General features: G+C 35.1%; 2 protein-coding genes across 2 annotated transcripts; one reads left to right on the top strand and one right to left on the bottom strand.

The window, feature by feature from the left end:
- LOC109345086 (LIM domain-containing protein WLIM2b-like) lies at positions 5,095–8,032 on the top strand. The gene is made up of 6 exons (XM_019583866.1): positions 5,095–5,255; positions 5,433–5,586; positions 5,969–6,068; positions 6,159–6,193; positions 6,296–6,385; positions 7,454–8,032. Exons 2-6 carry the CDS (start codon positions 5,452–5,454, stop codon positions 7,661–7,663), a joined length of 570 nt encoding a protein of 189 aa, XP_019439411.1. The 5' UTR covers positions 5,095–5,255; positions 5,433–5,451; the 3' UTR covers positions 7,664–8,032.
- LOC109344538 (uncharacterized mitochondrial protein AtMg00860-like) lies at positions 16,928–17,380 on the bottom strand. Its single transcript, XM_019583302.1, has one exon. It carries the CDS (start codon positions 17,378–17,380, stop codon positions 16,928–16,930), a length of 453 nt encoding a protein of 150 aa, XP_019438847.1.

The following is a 19,694-nucleotide window of genomic DNA, read 5'->3' on the forward strand; positions in this document are numbered from 1 at the left end:
GTAAGAGGCTTGGCTAGAGGAGTCGTCCAGGATGATTCAGCGATGGTTCTCAGTGGTGTTGAGAAGTATTATGTTGTACCCATGCAGCGAGATCGTCTAACCGTAAGAGGCTTGGCTTGAGAGCCGTCTAGGATAATTCAACGATGGTTCGTAATGGTGTCAAAATTATTCTCTTTTTGTTTATATGTTAAGATCGGGACCCACTAGAAGCATTCCCGATGAGAGATGTCTTAGGATGTGCAGATCGCTAGAAAAGATGGATTAAAAGACATAATTTGCTAATTTCAGTTAGGGTGCATATCCATGGTAAAAAATGTACGGAGACGAATGAGCCTTGAGATGTTGAGAGGGACGACGTTGATGGCGATGATTTGTCAACAAAGTCTTCAGGGAGAGTCTAGGTGAGATGAGTCTCATGTATTCCTGGATGAGGTATTTTGTTGGACCGAACAATGCTCATAGCGCAAACTAGACGATCTTTGACAACCCCTCTTTGCAATCAGGATCGATGAGAGGGATGCCTAGAAAGTGTTTGATACGACACCATCCTAAAATGAACAGTTACATTGGAACAGATCAATCATATATCCTTGCGAGGAATAATTTTAGTGCGATCAAATCGGCTTGTTTTGGGAACTGTACTCTCGGTTATTTCCGAATAGTGCGATCATTGAATACATGATATTCTTCGATATTGATTCTAAATTCTCGAGTTTTATACTTTATTCATCGTTATTATATGATTGTATGATCACATGATATATCTGTACTCGTGTGTTGTCTTGGTGTATTATTCGTGTAATTCCACGATGTCGATGACAAGTTTTTCATAGATGTTTTACTCTCTCTCTTTTCTTCTGGTGTATTTGTATGTATGTTCAGATGGACCTATCAACACTGATCTGAGGTTATCACTTCACTATGTCCCATGAGGGGACATGGAGTGTTGAGGGTAATCGACACACTTACACAGGTCCTTGCGACCTAGAGCTGGATTGGGTAAGCAATGGCTCAGTTCTACATCTTCCACCTTACTACACAGTTCGGGAGATATCATTCACTTTGCCCGATTGAAGCTCTGCAGCCGTCGGACTTTCTGTACCGGCTGAAGCTCGAGGCATACCAGAAGTTGTTAGGACTTGGCCCCAAATAGGATTCTCATCATCAAGATTGGCGTCAAGAGAGACAGACGGGGCCATGCCAAGGGGGTACACCTCAGACCCCTCGATGGATTGGGGAGCGGATGAAATGGAGGAGGAGGAAGACAACGTCGACTGTGTAGAGCTTATCTGCATAGAAGATTCAGTTGAGGTCATTGAGATCTCTTCTGACTCGGAGGTGGAGGAAGACCCTAGCGAGACTTCCACTGCACCTCCGGTTTAGCCACGATGTCGATGACAAGTTTTTCATAGATGTTTTACTCTCTCTCTTTTCTTCTGGTGTATTTGTATGTATGTTCAGATGGACCTATCAACACTGATCTGTCACTATGTCCTAGGAGGGGACATGGAGTGTTGAGGGTAATCAACACACTTACACAGGTCCTTGCGACCTGGAGCTGGATTGGGTAAGCAATGACTCAGTTCTGCATCTTCCACCTTACTACACAGTTTAGGAGGCATCATTCACTTTGCCCGACCGAAGACCTACAACCGTCAGACTTTCTATACCGGCTGAAGCTCGAGGCATACCAGAAGTTGTTAGAACCTGGCCCCAAACAAGATTCTCATCATCAGGATCGATGCCAAGAGAGACAGACGAAGCCATGCCAAGGGGGTACACCTTGGACCCCTCGATGGATTGGGGAGCAGATGAAGTGGAGGAGGAGGAAGACAACGGCAACTGTGTAGAGCTTATCTGCATAGAAGATTCAGTTGAGGTCATTGAGATCTCTTCTGACTCGGAGGTGGAGGAAGACCCTAGCGAGACTTCCACTGCACCTCCGGTTTAGGAGGTTTCTCTTTTGTTTTTTATGTGAGGTACGTTTTGTAATGCTAATGTTCTGCCCCGACATTATTTTCTTTGTATTTTCAGTTTTTTTATTTGTGGCGATGATTAGATTTTGCCCTGTAAACAATTCTGTATTTATTCAAGAATTTTATGAATGAGAAGTATTCAGAAAATAATTGTGTTCATTTAATTATCTTCAATATATTAAGAATTTTATTTCCGTAATATTTGAAAATGTGACGTATTGAAAATGGAATAAGGTAAAAGTGAAAATGATTTGTAAGTAATAGGTTATATAAAAGAAAGAAAAAAAATAAAAAAACAACACTGATCTGAGGTTATCACTTCACTATGTCCCATGAGGGGACATGGAGTGTTGAGGGTAATCGACACACTTACACAGGTCCTTGCGACCTAGAGCTGGATTGGGTAAGCAATGGCTCAGTTCTACATCTTCCACCTTACTACACAGTTCGGGAGATATCATTCACTTTGCCCGATTGAAGCTCTGCAGCCGTCGGACTTTCTGTACCGGCTGAAGCTCGAGGCATACCAGAAGTTGTTAGGACTTGGCCCCAAATAGGATTCTCATCATCAAGATTGGCGTCAAGAGAGACAGACGGGGCCATGCCAAGGGGGTACACCTCAGACCCCTCGATGGATTGGGGAGCGGATGAAATGGAGGAGGAGGAAGACAACGTCGACTGTGTAGAGCTTATCTGCATAGAAGATTCAGTTGAGGTCATTGAGATCTCTTCTGACTCGGAGGTGGAGGAAGACCCTAGCGAGACTTCCACTGCACCTCCGGTTTAGGAGGTTTCTCTTTTGTTTTTTATGTGAGGTACGTTTTGTAATGCTAATGTTCCGGCATTATTTTCTTTGTATTTTCAGTTTTTTTTATTTGTGGCGATGATTAGATTTCGCCCTGTAAACAATTCTGTATTTATTCAAGAATTTTATGAATGAGAAGTATTCAGAAAATAATTGTGTTCATTTAATTATCTTCAATATATTAAGAATTTTATTTCCGTAATATTTGAAAATGTGACGTATTGAAAATGGAATAAGGTAAAAGTGAAAATGATTTGTAAGTAATAGGTTATATAAAAGAAAGAAAAAAAATAAAAAAATTACTCATTTTTCTAAGAGATTAAATATATTAAATATGAAATAATTTTCGGGGCGTTACAGTATAAAGAGTAAAAAAATTTATATAAGAGTAAAAAGTATAAAAAATTAGATTATCTCTGTAATTGAAAAATTGAGCTCTGCTAACTATGGGCCTTGTGCAATGATCACATGGGACAATACATATCTCATTGAGTTTTGTCACAATAATACATATTGCACTCTTTTTCCCTTTTTTCATGGTTTTATCTCAATCAGTTTTCTCACAATGTTTTAATGAGTCATCTATTTATGTATCAAAGTTGATGCAGATCTTTCTTTCACTAAGTTTTTGTTCTTCAACATTTGTCCTAGTAATATTTTAATCAGTCATGTTATTTCTGTAATAAACAACCACGTGGATTAGTATTATAAAATATTGATATGTAGATGTTTATCAATTAAAGGACATTTTATAATTAATTCCTATTAATTATTTTCTTTATGAGATATTTTATAAAAGCTGACTTTTAATATAAAAGCATGACTTACTTTTTATGTATTTGATATAACCAATGTTATATTCTTATCCTATGAATAATGATCTATTTTTTTTGGGTATGTGACTGTCTCACATAATAAATGTCGGTCATATAAATAATACATCAATAAATATTGCTCGCAGGAATAATATATTAACAAATGAAATGAAATTTATTTTTTCTTCTCTCAATCCTTTTCTGTTTTTTTCTCCTATGTTGATTAACTTTATGACATATTCTATTTCACAAAAATTTAATTCATTAATGATTTGTTAAAGGAAAAAGGTCTATCCTATCCTGAATTCTTTCCAAACTTCCAATTACTGAGTTTGTTGTTTCTCCTATGGTATTGAGAAATTGGGACGACACAAAAAGCCACCAACGATATTTTCACCGGTGTATTAACAAGGAAGTTTAAAATCTATCTACATTCACTAAGTTTTTTATGTTGTTAATGTAAGTTTATTTAAAAATCAATCACAATTAACTTATAAGTAATAGATAATTTATTAATATTGTAAAAAATATTTACACTTTAGTACTGAACATGATCATTCATTGTCTATTAGCATCGAATAAGTATATTCTTCATTAATGAGGAAACAAATATTACAAAGAACAAAGGAAAACATAATAATACATTTTTATCATTTTATATATAATATAATAACACTTTTATCATAAAAATATAAGTAAAATCAAATATTTGTTTCTACAATAATAGAGAATATCTTGTTCATTAAAATAATTAGTAATTTCTTTCCATGCAAAAAAACTTCCTTCCTTTCTTACTCACGTTGACAAATAAATAAAAAATTACAAAAAGAATGTTTATGTATTGAAGAATATGAACTTTCCACGACTTATGATTGTCACAAATTAAATTATAATCAAATTGTTTTGGGCTGTTTACCAATGTCAATTATTGATGATTATACAATTTGAACAATTCAAATAAAATAAAATTGTTTATAATATTAAAATTAAAAATAATATTAAAAATAAAATGAATAAATATTCTAGGTTCTATATTCTCTAATATAAAAATATAAATATTTCTAAAATTTGATAAGTAAAAATAGTATAATTATCTATATATATATTCTAAATATTTATTTATAAAAATATTAGAATTATATATATAAGTAGTTATAAATTTTTTTATAATAATATTCTTTGTATAAGGAAAAGAATGAGGTTGGTGTAATCAATTTACACTCCTTAGTATTGAATTCAATGCAGAGATAATAAAATATTTTTATATTAATATTATATTTTATATCCTTCATATTTAATTAAAATTGATTTTTTAAATATGACTCAATGGTAAATAATAAATAATATAATAATAGTAGGTAAATATTTTGGCCAACAGTAAATACATTCAACAAAAAATAAAAATTATGCTATCCATGAACCATGATATATCTATATATATATATATATATATATATAGACAATAAGATTCATCCTCCCATTCCCAACTCATAACCTGTTTTCAACTATGAGTTGTGTGTGAAGTTGCTTTTCTCTCTCACCTTCAAAATCTATCATTCTCTCTCTTTCTCTCTCTCTCTTTCTCTCTCTCTCTCTCTCTCTCTCTCTCTATCTCTATCTTCAACTATAGATCACAACATTCCCTTTCTCCTTCACAAGGTACTCACTGTAATACCCATTTGACTTTCCTTTTCCAAAAGTTTATCTTTTTACTCTGAAGTTTTAATTTTGATCATTTGCTGAAATGGGTTTTTCTTCTTTTTCTTTCATCTTAAAAATCTAATAATAAAATGTATTCTCTGAACTGGATCCATTAACAATTTGTGGTGAATTTAGATCCAAAAAGGCTAAAGCTATGTCTTTTATTGGAACACAACAAAAGTGTAAGGCTTGTGAGAAAACTGTGTATCCTGTTGATCAGTTATCTGCTGATGGCACTGCTTATCATAAAGTTTGTTTCAGATGCTCTCACTGCAAAGGAACATTGAAGGTACTTTTTTTTGTCTTTCAAATCTCTTTGTTTTTTTTGCTTATCTGCATCATTGATTTGATAGCATATGAATATAGTTCTGCACTTATAAATTTGGATTTTTATTTTACGCTGATTTTCACCCATATAAAATTATTCTTAGAATTTTACTTGATGTAAGTTGGCTTATAGAAAAAGCATGACTTTATGATTTTTCATCCGAAAAGAATAAATGGGGTGTGCAAGGTAAGAATATCAATAGTGTAAAATCTTCACTTGATTACTGTTATGGCTTAGATCGATTTCTATTAGGATTCTGAACACCTTTTCGGTTAAAGTTTTTGTATCTGATTTTACCCTTTTTACAGTTTACTCAATTGTTTTGATGATTTTTATGTTTCAGCTGAGCAACTATTCTTCGATGGAAGGTGTTCTTTACTGTAAGCCTCATTATGAGCAGCTTTTCAAGGAGACAGGCACATTCAGCAAGAACTTCCAGTCATGTATGTCTCTTTCTTCTTAATCGATCGAGCTATGTTTGTGATTTTTATATGAGATGCCTCTGTAATCGGTCATAATTTCATTTTGAACAGCTCCAAAGCCTGCTGATAAGGCAACTCCTGAGCTGGTAAAATAGTTTATTTTGTATTTTTCGTACTTTATTCCAATCAGGCTTTTTGTAAATAGATCTATGGCGTTTAGTATTTCACATTTTTTGTGTTTATTACAGACAAGGTCCCGTAGCAGAGCTGCAAGCATGTTTTCTGGAACACAGGAAAAGTGTGCTACATGTGGGAAAACTGCTTATCCATTGGAAAAGGTATGATTCAAAAAATATCCAAGAAACGAATTAGTTGTTGATATTCAATCTAGGGTCACAATATCTTTGTAAAAAAATGAGCATGTGGGTGTTTAGGGCTTAACAACATGGGTCTTTGTTATTATTCACATTTGGATCCTATAGATTCCAGGAGTATCCTCCTCTAGCTGTATGTTATTGTCAGTGACCAAAACATTTAGCATCATCAGTATCACTTGAAAGTTGTGAGAGGATAAGCGGGAATAAAGAAGGCTGGCATAAAATCCTGTCACTGGGAGGGGGTATAAACTTCGCTCCCATCTGAGTTCAAACTTGACTGGTAGTTCTATGACTTCAACAAAAACGGGTGTCTGATCCAAGTTAGCTAAGGTTCATTGACCATGATTTAATTGAAAGCTTTAGAAGAATCATCACTTTTCTCGTCTCTAGTAAGGAGCCGGCTTCATCTTAAATGAGTGTAGTACCTATATGAACCTTAAGAGAAGCATACTACAAAAGCTAGCCATGGTGCTTGGGGAGCCAAGGCCAAATAAACATTGTGGTCCCATACTTCTAATGTAGTACTCAAGTCCCATACTTTGCAATTGGAGCCTAACATCCTATCACACTCTACAGCCGCAGTGACCATGTCGGGCTTGCTATGCACTGGCCCTTTATTTAGTCTTAGGAAAACACTGCAATGTTGGCATCAACTTCTGTCCTGCTCATTTGCAGCCAAGAGATCTTGTGAAAAACTCTAGTGTACTCATAAATGATTCTTTATCAACATGATATCATAACAGAGATATAAAGCTATAACTGTGTAGGATATTCAAGTGATCCTACTCCCCTCGTACATTCCATTTTTTCCTTCAAGACCACACCCTTTAACATTCAGTTAGAATTATAATAACTGCTAGCCAGTTTGCATAATAGATACTCAGATATCTAAATTCACACATTGCCATCCTCAATTAAATCTATTTGTTGGTAGTTTCTTGAATGAGTAAATCAGATTCTATAATCTGCATTTCTGCACAGTTACTCTGATCACGTGTCTTAGTTTTCTTGTTACTATTTTGCGTGTAGGTGACAGTGGAAGGGCAGGCCTATCACAAATCATGTTTCAAGTGTTCACATGGTGGCTGTCCTATAACACCATCAAATTATGCAGCCCTTGATGGTATTTTGTATTGCAAGCACCATTTCTCCCAGCTTTTTAAGGAAAAGGGGAGTTATAATCATCTTATCAAGTGTGCATCAATCAAACGGGCAGCAGCCTCTGTTCCAGAATCTTAAATGTGGGCGCCTTTCATCGCATTTCCCCCCGAATTTTAATTTTCTTCTGTCAAGCAAGTGTTTGAGTGTGGCTTTTCTTTTTTCTTCTATCACCATCAGGGTTCTAAACCATGGTTGCATTGCGGCTTTTGTGGTCTGATGTGACCAATGTAGTCACAATCTCGACCTGTTGTGGCTGCATTGGCTGACTACTACCGAGATATTGAGATCGTATCATGTTATGCACTCTGCATTTTGAAACACTGATCTTGACTTGATCCTTCTATTTACTTATATATGTGGTGGGAAAATATTGTGTGATTTATTTATCCAATGCACATTCAGTAATGAGAGTGTGAACTGCATGATATAGACTTTAATTGCAATTTCTATCTGTTGCTATTTTATATTCTGATACAATTTTAGAAGACTGAGAAATGTTGCAAGGTTTGGATATCTTGCTGTTGTTGGATGTTCTGCAAAGTGAATTATTACTAACAATGTTTTGAAAATTGGATTAGACTGATTGATTCGGTTAGGATAACATTTGTGGTCGAGTCACCATCTTGTGTAATGTATTCTGATTGGTTAATTGAGTAATCAAAATTCATAGTAAAGGGTTGTGATACACATTGTACCACAGCTTGTTGTACCACATTCATACTAAAGTACATTATTCATATTTCATGTTTTATTATCATTAACTCTAAAAAAATAATATAAATGAATATTAGATGGTTTATTGATCGTGCATAAATCTTTATATTGATAGTGTATAAATATTATATTCTTTTACGGAACATATTAATAGAGGAGACTTGAAAATCAACTGAAGCAACTACAAATGTGGGCTGAAAGGTTTCCCCACAAATAATAAACATAAATTGTACACACCAAAAAAAGTTTGGGTACAACATAGCTTTTATTTGACATAACTAAAGGGTTAGTTTTTTTGTACTACCAAGAGTATATGTAAGAAATTAATTTCTTTTGGGATGTGTGACTTTCAATCCCAATTAGTGTCGCTCTCTGGAATTGAACCTTTGATTTTTTGGTCATTCTAGGATCTAGTAAGATCTTTTACCATTATACCAATACATTGTTGGTAAAGGTTAACTTAAAACTAAAAGACTGAGTTTAAGCTAATATTAGCTAATTAACTTGAAAGTGTTCATTAGCATATGGAAGACTTAGTCATTTGAGTAAACTATACACTATTGTATAAAATTTGGTTGACAAGATAAAATACGAATTATAGTCAATATTTGATCTACTGAAAATAAAATCATTTTGTTTTATCCTTGTGCATAAAAGTACATATATACCGGAAGGAAAAAGATGACGCTTCTATATATATATTTCATGATAATAAAATATCTTTTAGTATAAGGAGTCATATCAATCTCTAAAATCTTGACATGTATTATATTTTACTATTTTCTATTAAAATATTTCTAAAATAAAACAAAACAGTACAAGTGTCATATTTTTACTAATTCTCATGTTTCATTTTGGTGGAGGAGCTTAAGTCTGGGTTTGCTAATTGCAATCAATCAACTTTTTATAGCTAAAATTAATGTGGAACAACACTAAAAATATAATGGGAGATCATTTTAAACACACTCTTAAGAAATGAATCTTTGTCCTGTAGTCCTTTCCTCTTTGGTTTGCTAATAAGAATTTCACAGACATATTCCAATACATTGGGCCTTTCACGAACACTCTCGATAGACCAAATCTGCACAATGACACGCGCCTTAGCTGCGACTGTTGTAGTCCTACTTGCAATGGCAATGTCGAGTGGCAATGCCAGGCTTTAGTGGAGAGGGATAAGGAAGACGCAAAAGAGTGAAAATGGTGTTGAGGAAAAAGGTATTGCAAGTGCAGTGATTTAGATCCACAAATACATTTCACACTATTTTTATTGTGTTAGAGATTTTCTCAATTTTATCATTATAGCTAGAATCTACTTTGAACAACTTTTCATTAATTTTAATAAATTTTCAAATAAAAATACAAGTTAATTTTAAAACTGACCCATTATTATAATTGTAAATGGTTAACAAAAACATAGTTTACTTTTAAAATTTAACTACAATTGACAAACAAAATGATGGGTGTATATTAGGGATGGAAACGAGCCTAACTGAGTCTAATCGAGTCGAACCAGAGCTCAACTTGGTTAAACTCGATGATGATTTGTTAAGCTCAAAACTCGACTCGAGTTCGGTACGAGTTATTTTTTTAGCTTAAGTTTAAATTGATTAAAGTTCACGAACTATTCGGCTCAGCTCAATTTGGTTCATTTAGACAAATTAAATAATTAATAATTTTTAAAAAATAGTGTTCAAAGTTATATATATAAATATAATAATAATAAATATAAAAATAATACAGAGACATGGTATAATAACAAAAAACATAAAAAAATCGTTAATATATATTTATGTTAGGATATAAGATATGCCAAAAAACCAATCTGCCTGATTTATAATAATAAAGTTGTATTTATTATTGCCTCATTATCATATTCATTGTTTATCAAAATAATTAATATGAAAGATTATTGATTAAAATTAGAGACTTGTTATTATAATAGAGATTACAATAATAAGAAATGAATCTTTTATAACTACCCTTGTAAGATAGATAAGTGCAATTTCTTAAATAAAAAATGATGACAAGTGTAATTAAGTCAAACAAAATACGATATATTGTGAAGACAAGTTCAAATAATATAAAAGTCAATGTTTATTCTTTATTTTGGTTAGTTACAATATAATATGAGAGTAATTTAAACACCTCCTTATACTTATTGATGTAGTTTGTAACAAATAAAAAATAATTAATATACATCAAGTTTATACTTTTTGGACTTGTCTCCACAATATAACATATTTTGTTTGACTTAATTATACCCGTCACTATTTTTGTTTAAGAAATTACACTTATATCTCTTACAAGGGTAGTTAGTGTAATATATATGTATAAATAGGGGTGTTTGTGTAGGTTTTAAAAATGTCTGGGTGATTTGTGTAATTTCACTAAAACACAGAGGGTGTCAGTGTAATTCACTCTAATTTTAATCTAAATTGTTCTTGATCATAGGAATGTTGAGCTTAGGACATCATTAATCCAAATAGATCAATATATGTGTATTGGTATTTATTAGATAAAGATTAATAGATCTCATTTATTAAATTACATATATAAATGGTGTATATAGAGATATGATCGTTGAACTGACTCAAAGGAAAATTCATAATGATTAATATATTACATTTGAATAGTCAATAGGATATTCTTATGAAGAAATATATATTTTCCTTAGACTTGAGATTAGCATAATAATTAACAAGCTATTTATTATATTTTAATATCGGACACCTAATGCCTTATGTAACGCCCCGAAAATTTCTCCAATAATATTGCCCAAAAATGGGTAATTTTTTTTGTAATGTAAAACTCTTCCATTTACATTTGATCCATTTTCGGGACATCACGTCAAGTAACATAAATTACGGAAAAGACAACAATCGTTACCTAATGGTAACTACAAGACACGTAATATATCGTAGAATAATTCTTTATTGAAATACATAAATGTTTATACAAAAGTCAAGGCGAAAATAAAATCTTAGCCAAACTAGAAATATACACAATAGACCGATTTATTCAACACCTTAAAAGTACATTACACAGATACCCATCTGAAAAGCAAACTAGAAATAGAAATGACTACTAGTGACTAGCTCTAGTGTTAGCAGGTGTGCTAGGACACTCGTTGTGATATTCCTCCGTCTCAGAATCAGAGGAGAGGTCCACCACCTCAATGGAAACCTCTATACATACTAACTCCACACAGTCCTCATCTTCAGCTTCCAACTCTTCCTCTTCAACCGCCATCTCCTCTTCCATGTCATTGGACGTACCCCGCGACTTACTTTTCGCTCCTGCATTTGCCTAAAGATTACGCATCATCCATCGAGCAGTTCTCCTCCCTGGTGGGGAATTGAGCACATCGTCCCAACTCCTTCTTCTATCAGATGGTCACACAACAGTGAGTCTGTGAGGAATCACAAACTGAATGGATGGTTCAACAGGTGCAAATCTCCGAGCAGGTAAAGTGAAAGAAGCCTCCAAGTCTGCATGGTATGAAGGGAAGTGCATCGTTGAGCCATCACAAACCATCTTCAGCTCTAAGGCACAATGGCCTGTGTAGGTGTATCGATATCTGTCATTGCTCTATGTCCCCTCCTAGGACATCAAGAATCGATAGCTCCGAATCCTCGCAGTACAGTCCATCTGAACGAGAACACGAACTAAAGACAAGCAGAAAGAAAAGAAAAGAGAATAATGCATTTAATGAATATTATTCATTAACGACATGGAATTACATGGAATATCACATCTAGACATACATACATAATATACACAATATAGATCACAAATATAATGCACAATGATGAATGATGTTATAATTCGAATCATGAGAATCAATATTCACACTCTCAATGTATGCATGAATGCTATGTTTATTTCATCCATCCTTACACCAATATCCTCCCAATATACTATTCAGAAATAACCAAGAGTACATGTCCCATAACAAGCCGATTTGAACGCACCAAAAATTATTCATCGCAAGGATATATGATCGACCTGTTAGTAAGAACTAACCATTTCAGGATGGTGACTTATCAAACACCTTTTGGGCATCCCTCTCATTGATCCTGATTTCAAAGAGGGGTTGTTAGAGATCTTCTAGTTCGTGCTATAAGACCTGTCCAATCCAACAGAATACCTCATCCAGGAATACAAGGGACTCGTCTCACCTAGAATCGCTCTCAAGACTTTGCTGACGAATCATCACCATCGATGTCTCTCTCAATATCGCGAGGCTCGTTCGTCTCCCATAAATTTACTCTCCACTACTCCGTTATTCGTAATGAGTATGCACACTAACCGAGGTTAGCCGATTAAATCTTTTAATCATTCTTTTATATCCGTCGGCCTATCCTAACACATCTCCCAAAGGAATGCTTCTTGTGGGACCTGATCTTACGTTATCACGTAATAGAGGAATAACATCCCTACCACTACAAACCATCGTTGAATTACTCTAGATGGCCACATGGCCAAGCCTCTTACGGTCAGACGACTTTCCTGTCTGGTATCATGTAATTCTTTTTAGGTATTGCCTTTCTCACGACATCATCGTTAGAATCCTTGCACGCATAAGGCGCAAGAACAAATGTAACAGTATAAGTTTGTTGGTTTGGGCATCGGGCTCTTCGTTCGAGCCACAATCTCTCCCAATTATTAAATATACTTCTCACCTAAGCTAGGATTATTGTCTAACCAATCAACCAATCAAAAGCAATCAAAAACATTACATGCCTCTCGCTAAAGCGACGATTTCATCAAAACAGACTCAATTTCATGAATGGCTCTCGCTCAAGTGAGGGGATTGTCGCTCAAGTAAAAGATCCACCAAAAACTGGTCAAAATTACCCTTTGGGTCCCACCTGGGCGAGATACTATCCTCGGACGACCAAAATTGCCCAGAACAGGTGAAACACCTGTCTGGCCCTCGCTCAGGCAAGAATTGGGGACTAGGGCTACTGTTTCTTCCTTGCCCAAGTGAGGGAGCCTCGCCCAGGCGAGGGGGTCCAGTAGGCTGGACTATTTCCTCGCCCGTTTGGGCCACCGTATCGAAAATCTTCGATGTTTTTTATCCCTACACATTTTAGCTTATTGAGTGGTGTTCCATCATAGATAACTACCACAATACTTAATATTTTAATCTGTCCTAGGGTATACAACTTAAGAAATCATCCGTACTTAATCCAAACATGCAATCATTTGGTAATACTTTATAGTTGACATCATATCCTTAATGACATATATACTACACTTGTTTTCCTATTATGCCATTGCATTTTTTATCTACAATTCATGTCCTCCTATATTTCTCTTTTAATGAAAAAAATAAGCATGGTAAAATCGTCTGCAATTTACCAACTTGGAATGTCTTAATTTTTCATTTCACGTTTACTATAATCACAAATAACACCAGTGTAATTGAACACTGCATACACATCTAGACCACAAATATATGATTTATATAAACATGTATCTCACACCCTATAAAAATATCACATTGTATACTGACACATATATTAAAAATATATTTATATATTTATGTCCAAGATTCAATCTGTCATTAAAATAATTGTATTTATTTATTTTATCATATTTCCTACTTGATTAAATAGATTATATTTTATCAGTATCAAATCAAATAAACAAATATAACTTCCCTTAACCTTAACCTTCATGCTAGATTTTTGGTATTAAGTTCATGCTAGTTTTATACCAACAATATGTGAATATGAAAACTAAAGTGGTCAATAATATCACCTTATAATACCTCTAGTCAACCCCATGTAGTGAGGTTAATGTTTGCCTGTTATTATATACATAGTGCAACATTGAAATGCTTGAGAAATAGGGTATCACTTCTCAATTAAGGATGGGGTCTTAGCATTTAATTCAATTGTTAATTTTCTCCAAAAAAAATCACAATGTAACTAGTATTAGAACTTAATATTCCATTGATTTTGTCCCCCCATGTTATGCTATGAACTCTAACTTCCTTTTCATGTTTAGATGTTTAAAGAAAGGTGGGATACAAATGTGCAAAAGAAAGAACACATAAAGATAATGGATATATGAGAGCATCTTTGGAGGTAGTCCTTAACAAAATAAGGACCATCCATAAATTTTGGTACCCTGGAAGTAATATGTCTATGTCCGTAAATAGACAACCAGTCTCTAATTAAAGTATGGTTCTTATTTCCACAAAACCCTTAAAATAATAAAAAAATGAAGAAAAAGAAAGAGAAAAACAAATTAACCAACAATGAAAAGGAAAAGAAGTGCAACAACTTTATTTTCATCGGATTCAGATAATAGACATTTAACAACGTTTGTTAAAAATAGAAAATAGATATTTAACAACACTTCTTTGAATAAGCGTTGTTAAAAGTAGATATTTAAGGACAAAAGATAAGTTGTACCATTGGAATGAAAAGTAGAAAATTTGTTTAATTTACCGAAAAACATGAACAATTACAAAATAAGTTGTGGGACCCGTTTACAGACAAAAATTGGGTTGCACCCCATGAGGATGCTATGATATACTAATATTCCTGCTTAATATTTATTGCATTGTGCAATGGTATTTGTATGTATTTTTGTTAAGGTTGGAATTGTAGTTCTAGGAATTAAGAGAATTCAAAGAAGAAGATTGAGAAAGAAAACAGGGATTCCTATGCGAGAAAGGATTCTAAGATTGTGTATTGGAATTTGGGAGAAAAGATTACAAGAAGATTGGAATTCTGGAAAAATTGTTATATGATCAAAAACGGTTACAGTTGCTATTTATAGCTAACTGACTTAACTGTCAACCAACAACTTTCTAAAAAAGGAAACATTTACAAGTATCATCTAACTACCCTCTAACAAAATATTCCTTATCAATATTCCCCCTAAAGCAAATCCTTGTCCTCAACGATTGAAAAATGGAAACTTCTTTTTCAAATCAAAGTAAAACTCCAAAGTTGCATCTTCCTTGAATTGGTGCTTCCATTTGACCAACACCTTAGTGACTGCTTTCCCTCTCATCTTCACTGTCATCCTGTCTAAAATACATTCAGGTTCTCTGTCCACATTGACTAACTCAGCTGAAACAGGAAGATTGGTTGAAGTCACCACCGAGCCCACATGTTTTTTGAGCTGAGATACATGGAACACTGGATGAATTTTGGAGTTTGCTGGAAGATCCAAAGCATAAACCACCATGCCAATCTTTCTAACAATGGCATACGGACCGAAAAACTTTGGTGCAAGTTTAGAATTACTCCTATTAGCAACTATAATCTGCATATAGGGATGAAGCTTAACATAAACCAAATCACCCACCAAGAATTGTCGATCCAATCTATGCTTATCTGCAATTTGTTTCATTCTCTCTTGTGCCCTTTTTAAATAAAATTTTAAGAGCCTCAACATCTCATCTCTTCGATTCAGGCTTCTATCCACTAGTTCCACCTTGGGTTCACCAGGAAGATAAGGCAAATACGTAGGAGGTGGTTGACCATAAACTATCTCATAAGGGATTGCTTTAATGGATGTATGGAAAGTGGTGTTATACCACTATTCAGCTAAGGATAACCATTTGCATCATTGTTGTGGAGTATCAGAATACATACACCGCAAATATGTCTCTAAACATCTATTAACCACCTCAGATTGGCCATCAGTCTGAGGATGATATGCAGAAGAGAGTTGGAGATGAACCCCTTGCAAAGCAAACAAATCTTGCCAAAATTTGCTGATGAAGATGGGGTCTCTGTCACTCGTGATATAATCAGGGTAACCATGAAGCTTGAACACATTATCTAGGAATGCTTGGGCAACACTAGCAGCAGTGTAAGGATGAGATAAGGCTATGAAGTGACCAGTCTTACTAAGTCTGTCCACAACCACAAAAATAACCTGCTTCCCACAAGATATAGGCAATCCCTCAATAAAGTCCATAGTAATATGCTGCCATACCTGGTCTGGTATAGGCAATGGTTGAAGCAACCCTGGTGAGGTAGTAGTTTCATATTTGCACCTCTGGCAAGTTGGACAATTGAGAATAAATTTCCTCACATCCTTGTTCAGTCCTTTCCAATAAACTCCAGATTTGACTCTCTGAATTGTGGCATTTCTACCAGAGTGGCCACCTGTTGCAGTATTATGCAACCACTCCAAAATGTCATCCCTAAGTTGTTGATCCTTGCTAATAACCAACTTGCCCTTCCTTCTAAGCTCACCCAGAATCAAATTGTAATGTCTGTGGACACCCAAATCAGTTTGGAGCTGACTCATTAGTCAAGATAAACCTTCATTTGTATGCCATGACTGCTTAATTCTATCTAGTAGTGTAGAATTAACTTGATGAACCAACAAAGCATTACAAGTCTCCATTCTAGATAGAGCATCAACTACTATATTCTCCTTTCCTTGCTTGTATTCAATAGCAAAATCAAACTCCATCAACTTAACCAACCATTTTTATTGAAAAGCAGTCGTCAATCTTTGATCTATCATGTATTATAAACTGCGATGATCAATCTTGATAACGAAATGTCTATTCAACAAGTAATGTCTCCACTTTTGGACAGCAAACACTACAACCATTAACTTCTTCTCATAAGTAGAGAATGATTGTTGTTAAACACTCAAAGCTCTACTAACATATTCTATTGGATGGTGGTCTTGCATTAACACAGCCCCCAAACTAGTCCCTGAAGCATCCACCTCAACTACAAATGGCCTAGAAAAATCAGGCAGGGCAAGCACTAGAGTAGTGATCAACAATTCCTTAAGCTGCTCAAGAGCATTCTTTGCCTCAGGTGTCCAAGAGAAACTATCTTTCTTGAGCATCTCAGTGAGTGGTTTGGCTACTCCACCATACCCCTTCACAAACCTTTTGTAGTAGCCTGCAAGACCCAAAAACCCTCTTAACTGTTTCAAGGTACTAGGTAGTGGCCAATCCTTAACAGCAGTAACTTTAGCAGGGTTAGTTGAGACACCTTCTCTAGAAAGGAAGTGACCCAAATACTCTACCTTCTCCACTCCAAAGTAACACTTGGACATTTTAGCAAACAAGCAGTTCTCTTCCATTATCAACAAAACTCTTGAGAGGTGATATAGATGCTCATCCAATGTCTTACTATATATCAAAATATCATCAAAAAAGACAAGAAGAAATTTTCTGAGGAACTTACAAAACCGCATTCAGAAGTCCCTGAAATGTAGCCGAAGCATTTGTCAAACCAAAAGGCATCACCAAGTATTCATAATGCCCATCATGAGTCGTGAATGCTATTTTGTGAATGTCAGAGGAATCCATCCTTACTTGATGGTAGCCAGTTCTAAGATCCAATTTAGAGAAAATTGTTGACCTATGTAATTCATCCATGAGGTCCTCTACTAAAGGTATAGGAAATCTGTCTTTCACTGTGCCTTTGTTTAACTCTCTATAGTCCACACATAACCTCCAAGAGCCATCCTTTTTGCCCACTAACACCACTGGACTAGCATAAGAATTGCAACTATTCTGAATTATGCCAGATGATAACATGTCCTGCACCAAATTATCAATGATGTCTTTTTGGTGTTTAGCATACCTGTAGGGCCTCTTATTTACTGGATTACTACCCTGGAGTAGTGGAATTTGATGGTTGTGACCCACTCTCATAGGGGGTAATTGAGTAGGTTCTTCAAAAACTTTGGCAAACCTATCTATGACATGTGCAATTTCCCTTAGAAGTGGAGGTTGTTCTGCATGAGTGGTGAGAGATTGAAACAACCCTCCTTCTATGGTGCAAACCTGTAGCATAGACAAGTGGATTCCTTCAGACCAGATTCTCTCCAATTGTTGGTTCTTAATGGTTTTGATTCCACCAGTGGAAGACCCTCTAAGAACATGCCTCCTCCCGTGAACCTTGAAATCCATAGTTAACTTGTCAAAATTCCATGTAATGTCTCCTAGAGTTACTAACCACTCGATTCCCAATACTACATCACAACATCCTAATGGAATTAACATCTAATCGGATGTGAAAGTGGTATGCTGAATAGTCCAAGAAAAATTCCTCACAATTGTTGAAATCTTCAATTTATTACCATCAGCCACCATGACCATTAATGGATCTAATTCTTCAATCTTGCAACCAATGGTCTTTGCTCTTTGTATGTCCAAGAAGTTATGTGTGCTTCCACTATCTATGAGAATGTGCAATGGTTTTTTGTGATAGTGGCATGTAACCCTCATTGTTCTGAAACTTGCCATCCCTGTAAGAGCATTTACAGATATCTGTGGTTGCCCATAATCTTTGGTCTCTGGTTGTATTTCCCTGACCAGTTCTTGATCTTCACTCTGGTCCTCTACCTCCATAACATGTAACTGAAGCTTCTTGTGAGACAAACTATGTTCGGGTGTAAAGGGAGTGTCACAAAAGTAACATAGCCCCTTGGCTCTTCTTTCATTCATATAGGCAGGAGTCAAACTTTTCCTCTGTGGTAGCTTAGCCTTAGCTGATTCCAACAATGACTCACTTGCAAGAACAGACTTAGCAGAATTGATAGGTTTTGGGAGAAGAGGTGGCTTACTTGCTTTGGTAGAAAAATGTGTGAATGAATTGTGATTATTAGCAGACTCATACAGCTTGGCCAAGGCAAAAGCTTTTCTCACCGATTGTGGCTGAAACATTCTAACCATCATTTGGACATCCTGTTTCAAACCCCCCAAGAAGCAACTCAGAGTATATTCTTCAGACAACTCCAATCTTGTAATAATGGCATCGAATTCTTCATGATAGTCAGCAACATGACCTTTTTGCCTCAACTTCATCAATTCCACCATGGGATCATCACAAACCTCCCCAAATCTTTCTATCAACATTTGAACATATTCCCCCCAACTTGGCCATGAACTTGTCCATAGAGACTTAGCAAGGGCATGGTGCCATTGTAAAGATCTCCCTTCAAAATGAACCACTGCCAACTTAACCTTCAATTCCTCCGGTGTGCCATTAATTACATAGTAAGTTTCACACTGATAAATCCATTGCTTCACATTATCACCATTAAAACGAGGAAAATCTATTCTTGATAAATGAGTACCACAAGAATAGTTCAAATTGTTCATTCTTTCACCCGAACTAGTGGCCCTTGATCGTGCAGAATCCTCTTGTCCTTCTATATTGTTCTTAAGCAACTCCTCCATTGTCAACTTTAACGAATCACTCAAGGATTTCTGGATAGACCCCGCCAATTCTATCATCTTGGATTCAATCTTTGCCGACATGCGACTCTCCAAACGATCTTCAACTTCATGCAACGATGCTTGACTTCGAGTGGATTATGCCATGGAAAATTGATTGTGTCGAGGACAAACCTAATCTGATACCAATTGTTAAGGTTGGAATTGTAG

This window comes from Lupinus angustifolius, chromosome LG04 (assembly GCF_001865875.1).
Source record: "Lupinus angustifolius cultivar Tanjil chromosome LG04, LupAngTanjil_v1.0, whole genome shotgun sequence".
NCBI classification, from domain to species: domain Eukaryota; kingdom Viridiplantae; phylum Streptophyta; class Magnoliopsida; order Fabales; family Fabaceae; genus Lupinus; species Lupinus angustifolius.